This window comes from Triticum urartu, chromosome 7 (genome assembly GCF_003073215.2).
Source record: "Triticum urartu cultivar G1812 chromosome 7, Tu2.1, whole genome shotgun sequence".
NCBI lineage: Eukaryota > Viridiplantae > Streptophyta > Magnoliopsida > Poales > Poaceae > Triticum > Triticum urartu.
The window spans coordinates 2444741-2450704 of NC_053028.1; the positions used below are offsets into that span (position 1 = coordinate 2444741).

General features: G+C 48.2%; 1 protein-coding gene across 1 annotated transcript; it reads right to left on the reverse strand.

The window, feature by feature from the left end:
* Positions 1-24: 24 nt before the first annotated feature.
* Positions 25-5333, reverse strand: LOC125525903. Its single transcript, XM_048690910.1, has 15 exons — positions 3586-5333; positions 2988-3059; positions 2667-2871; positions 2474-2585; positions 2120-2200; positions 1956-2031; positions 1811-1870; positions 1673-1725; positions 1427-1593; positions 1093-1300; positions 923-980; positions 754-810; positions 385-630; positions 215-279; positions 25-131 (listed from the first exon to the last, which is right to left on the reverse strand). The coding sequence occupies exons 1-15, from the start codon at positions 5191-5193 to the stop codon at positions 59-61; spliced, it is 3141 nt and encodes a 1046-aa protein (XP_048546867.1). The 5' UTR covers positions 5194-5333; the 3' UTR covers positions 25-58.
* Between the last annotated feature and the right edge of the window lie 631 nt (positions 5334-5964).

Consider the following 5964-nt stretch of genomic DNA (forward strand, 5'->3'; position numbering starts at 1 on the left):
CAGTAACACTGGATGCAAAAGTATGGCCAATTTTTTGTTTCAAATGATAAAAAATTTCTTACCCTACAGTTAAGACCGCACAGTACATTCCACTGTAATCTTGGCCTGGCATTCCTTCTTTAGGTCTCCTCCTGGTAGAAAAGAGAAATCCCATTTAACACAGTTCTACTCTAGGCACTGAACAAAATATTGGGAAACAGTTGTCTTCTCTTACCCGTGGACCATCTCAGGAATTAGATCCCTACCAGTATGGGCTTCGATGATTGGATCAAAAGATTGCTGCAAGGAGAAAACAACCAGACAAGTGAACCAGTCAGTATAAAATAGTGAGGTAAGAGGCGGAACAAAATGCAGCATACAAGATTAAAAAAATGCAGCGCATACATGAATAACTGGGACAGCAGAAGAAAGCAATGAGTTGCCATCTTCAGTGGCACTTCTACCAGCAACCAATTGCCATCTGATCTCTGTATCGGTGTCCATGATCAAACCTTTTGACTCGTGTTTCTTTCTTATGATATCAAGGTCTGACTCCGACAAAGGCTGAGCTCCTTCAGAAATCATCTTGTCCAAAGAGGAGCGTATCTCAGAGCAACTATCACAACAGAACCACTCCCCTTCTGGTAATTCCTGCAGAGCATAAACAAGCTAACTGTGTTATCTTCCACCAAAGATGTCAGCACTGTCTGTTTCATGTGAATATATCATGCACATAAAAACTTAAATGTGGAGATGAAGTTTTTAAGTGCTAACCTTCAGGTCAACCTGCCATTCACTCCTCAAACATCCTACATGGTATTCTTTCTCGCACTGAACAGCACAGAAAAAAGATGGAAGAAAAATGTGTCTTAATATCAGGATCATAAGTTGAATTTAAGCAGTAACGATCAAGATGCAATTTCTAGAAATGCAGAAGGCATACTTGATCGCAGAGTATCACAGTGCGCTCATCAAATACTGAATTGTTAAAATCCTTTTTCCTGCACCAAGAAGATTTGCCGGAAAGATTATTACAAGAATACAAAGTAGTCAAAAAATAAGGAAAGAAAGTGACAGCATAGCTAGCAACATTTTAGGACAAATAGTACTCACTTGCATAAGGCGCATCCACCAAGGTCATCACAGATTGGGACGATTCTAATAGCCCTCTTCAAAATCTGCTCAATAGAATCGACTCCGGCCTGCCTCCCAGCAGCCTTGGCATTCTTATTTGCTGCTAAAGCCTTTTCTTTCTGAACGAGGATGGTGCAGTTATCACAAAACCACTCCTCCGAGGGAAATCCAGGCAGCCCAACGCAAGCTACAGATTGTAAGTAAGCAGATCCATATTAGATTGGTTGAGGTGATCATTTACGAGAGAATAACTGAAAAATACCACTCTTAGCGCATTATTGACCGTTACTTTTAGGAAGATGGAAGGCTCTACCTGGGTGAAATGACCTTGGACACATTTTGCAAGGGAAAATATCCCCTCCTAGACCACATTCTCTGCACAGATCATCAGTTTCACGTTCCGACAATTGCATGTCTTTTGATATTCTCATCGACAGCTCATGCAGGGATACCCCATTTGACGTATAGATGTTGTCATACCTGATAGCAATGTGATAAATAAGAGCAAGCAGACAAGTGCAGGTTGTTATAAGCTAAAAAGAGGATGCAGCCGACTTACGGTTTGCGTCTTGATCCCTCGCCCGCATGAGCTTCGAACGCCGAGGGGCTGACCTGGATATTCCTCATAAAAGGTCAATTCACAGGGGAAAAAATGGATACGCAGTAAAAAATAGCTTTGACGAGAAAGGGGCCGCACCACTTTGTTGCAATGGTTACAGTAGATTCTTTGATCCTTGATGTATCCATCGATTATTTTCTACACAGTGCAAGTGCAAATTATCAACAACAAAAAAAAACACAGGGTGTGGTTAAATAAGGAAATAATAGATCTTGCTCCAAACCTGCCCATCAACATAGTAGGTTACTTCAGTACCGTCAAGCAAAACCTTGAATACCAGTTTGTGTAGCCCCGTATCCCTGAAAATATGCCAAGCAGGGACCAGTGAGTTAAGTGCTCAATAGTGAGAAACTAAAAGGGAGAACTAACAGAACTAGAAGTACCGACTTTGTTGTTACTTTTCCAGTACTCGCGCCTTTGCTTGCCGACATCCTCTTCAACAAAGATTCCTTGGAACTTGGAGTCAGACTATTGGCACCCCAAAACAGAACATGGAAAGGAATGTCATTTGTAAATAAAACATAAGTTCCAAACTAGAAGTCAACAGTATTGTCAGATAGCGATACAGACAACTTATTTTCTTATAACAAAAGGGTGTAAAGTAATAGCTCTTGAACAAATTTTGCAGCCATTAAATTTTATTTCCTTATGATAGAACAGTGTAAATAATAGCTCTTGGCCTCTAGTTAATTAGACATAAGAGCACATCTAGCACATTATTATGCTTATTAAATTGCACACCTGGAACTGCTCTTGCTGTATGCCAACGGGGAAGTAGGATCTTGAGGTTGGTTCGACTCTGGGCAACACTGATGGCACAGAAACTGTTCTTCCGTTTGTGAAGGTAGCTCACCTGCAACATTAGGAGACATAAGCAAAGGCACCAAAGGAAACTACTACAACTCCCTGAATTACATAAGCATGAAAGTCTCACCGTTGCAGTTCAGACAATTCGTGCGGGTCCTTGTAAGCATGGGATCAATGCAGGACTGGATTGTTTTATCTAGAGAATCCAAAGGAGAACTTTCACAGGCACGCAGCACATCCCGCAAACTATTACCATTTGCTAAGTAGATGTACTCTGCAGGGTGTTTTTTGCTGCTTCCAGCATGTAGTTCAAAGAAATATGTAGTAATAGCCTGTAAAATTCAGAAGGAGAGCAACATTACGTAAACATTTTTGTGTCCTGCAACGGCTTACAGATACGGTAGTTAGCACTAACCTATTTTTCCTTTTGAAGGGAAGGAGTACTAACCTTGGAGCCATCACACCTAACACAAAAGCAACGTATATTGCAACCTGCAATCACACCTTTCAGCACAGGCTTCTGCAACTTGCAAACAACATTGATATTAATTGTACTGCATTAAAATTTCATGCTCTAAAAAAGAGAGATAATATTTATATATTACACAAGGCATCTTGAGCAGCAAGATGTGGGGTTCATTGCTACTTCATCACAATATAACATGGCATAGCTACAAGTGTTGCATTGAAAACTGAGGCAAATAGGATGAGACTGTTGGTCCCCAACAAGTTATCACACATTTGATTGTAACTAGTACCTGGAAGTTCTCAAATAACAGAAAGTGTCATCAAAGCTACTGGCATTCCGTCACAGATGGATTCACTATTGTCAAGGTTTAGCAAACTTAACACGGCAAAAGCAAACACATGTATGTATTAACTGAACAGAAAAACTCCCTGAATACTGATTACACGGCTAACCTAATATATCATTAAGCTTAACAAAATACTGGTGCGGTGATAGGCTCGTGCAATCCTCAAATGGAGTAAAGTGGTGCTGACAGACAAGAAACTGTTGATAAAACTTATGACTGATTGTCCCATACCTTGCTATTAGGGATGATGTACATAACCGGCATTCCCTCGAGCAGTCCTGTGCTGAGCAAATCTCTGGTGTTGCCTGGGTGCTTTGAGAGGCAGGCAACTTTCTTGGACATCTTCATCTCCATCTTGGTCACCGATGGAGGGGTCTCTGGTGTGCTTTCAACGGGCTCTTCAGGCACAACCGGGCTGCTGGCAGGAGGCGCCTCCACCTTTGACTTGAGCAGTGACCTTGTGAACCTCCTCCCTGGTGTTGCAGACAAATCAAGCGAGGCATCTCCTATAATTTCACTGGCTGCGGTCTCTCTGTCCAGTCCAAGCAGCGACCGTGTGAAGCGTCTTTTAGGCTTGATGGTCTTGGCACTGGAAACTGGTGTGGCGGCATCCTCAGCATCCATGGCAGTGGAAGCAGGCATGGTGGCATCCTCGGCGGCCATAGGAGTATCAGCCAACACACTGTCCAGTACACTGTGTCCACTTGATCCAGCAGTGAACTCAAGCAAAGCCAAAGGTGCGTCCAATTCCATGCTAGCACCCTCTTCAGCGTCTGGCATTGCATGTGCGGCAGCAGTGCTGGGCTCGACTCCCGTGTCCTGTGTTGCCGCCTCGCCGGCAGATTCAGCCTCTGTTACAGGAGCAGGATGCGCATCCATTTGGTGCTGAGGGGGGACGGCAGCATTGGACCCATCCCCCTCCTCTTCCTTCTTCTTCTTCTCCATGGGCGCCGGGAATGCGCAGGGGCCCATGAGGTCTGCGTCGCCTTGAGCATTGAGCTGCGCCTCGGCGTCCACCATGACGATGTCGTCAGAGTGGCTGGCCTTTGGTGACGCCTCGGCGGCAGCATCTTGGTTGGCCACCGGCTGTGCCTCAGCAGCCAAGGACGGCGCCTCAGCAGCATTGTGGCTGACCTCGGGCATCATCTCGGCAGCTAAGGACAGCACCTCGGGAGCGTTGTGGCTGACCTCGGGCAGCACCTCGGGAGCGCTGTGGCTGACCTCGGGCAGCACCTCAGCAGCCAAGGACGACGCCTCTGTAGTGTTGTGGCTGACATCGGGCAGCATCTCAGCAGCGTTGTGGCTGACCTTGGGCAGCGGCTCTGCATCCAAGGGCGGCGCCAGGGGAGCATCTTGGCTGGCTGCCTCGCGCGGCGCGGGGGCAGCATCTTGGCTGGCTACCTCGGCCGGCACGAGGGCGGCGTCCAGGGGCAGTAGCTCTGCATCCAAGGGCGGCACCTCGGGCAGCAGCTCCGCATCCAAGGCGGCAGCGTCATAGGTAGCTACCTCGGGCGCATGGAGGGGCAGCCCATCGGCGGCGTGGTGGGGGGCGGGCTTGGGCGCCTCGGCGTCGAGGGGCGGGGTGGGCGGGGAGACCAGATCCAGGGGCGGCGGCTCGGATCTGGCGGTGGCCTTCCTCCGCTTGGCGGGCGAGGAGGGGAGGGCGGGGGAGGCGAGGAGGGAGCGGCCGGAGCGGGTGCGGCCGGGGGAAGCGGTGATCTCTGAGAGGGACTGCAGCGCGAAGGCCAGCTCGCGCTTCATGGCCCGCGGCGCCGCCGGGGACGACGCGCCCCCGCCACCACCTCCGCCGTCGCCGCCGCCCGTGGAGGCGGCGGTCATGGGGGTGCCGATCGGCGGCGGGATCGGGCGGCCGGGGATGGATGGATCGGCTAGGGTTTGGATGGATGGATCGAGATGGAGGAGACGGAGCGAGGGAGGAAGGAGAGGAGACGTTTGTTTATTCTTTTTCCTCTGCTCTTTCCAAATGACCAAAATGCCCCTCCCCTCCTTCCTTCCTTCCTTCCTTCATCCCCAAGGTCTCCATCTTTATCCTAATCTTCCCATCAATGCCATGCAATTTTTCCTTTGTGTTTCCTACCACAATTGCTCCTCGCCTTTTCAAAAGGATACACATGACCTAGTTTTTGTGCTATGTTATATGGTTAATATGGCATTGTCCTTATTCTTTGTTTTTTCGGTCTGTATCTGGCCGAGAACACGGCCGGGTGGGAGAAAACGTGTGCGTGACCCTTTTCAGCGTCGGTGGGGCGCGTGGGTCGTAAATGCGCCAACTCGGCTCAGAGGTGCCGCCGCTGTCGTGTCTATCTTGCTTCCGTCTCCGCGCGGTCTGTGTCGTGTCTGCCAGCTCAATGGAACTTTGTCTCTACGCGGTATCTATCGTGCCTACCAGCTCAGTGGGACTTTGTCTCTGCACGGCCCGTGACATCTCGGGTTCGACTTCTGGATCTTTTTATTTTTGTGTTTTGCACTTTTGTATTCTGAAAAAAAATACAAAGTTGAAAGAACAAACACTCGGACTAGAGACCTCTCTCGAAAAATCGAGAAGGTGATTAGGTTGCTACCAACATGCTAGAACCAACTCCCGTGAAA

What these genes read in the sequence shown, in the direction of transcription:
- LOC125525903 (XM_048690910.1), bottom strand. Translation starts at nt 5,193, where the DNA reads ATGACCGCCGCCTCCACGGGCGGCGGCGACGGCGGAGGTGGTGGCGGG. An exon ending in TCCAAGGTCATTTCACCCAG is followed by an intron (nt 1,301 to 1,426) that starts GTAGAGCCTTCC and finishes TACAATCTGTAG; the next exon opens with CTTGCGTTGGGCTGCCTGGA. An exon ending in CTGCTGTCCCAGTTATTCAT is followed by an intron (nt 280 to 384) that starts GTATGCGCTGCA and finishes TTCTCCTTGCAG; the next exon opens with CAATCTTTTGATCCAATCAT.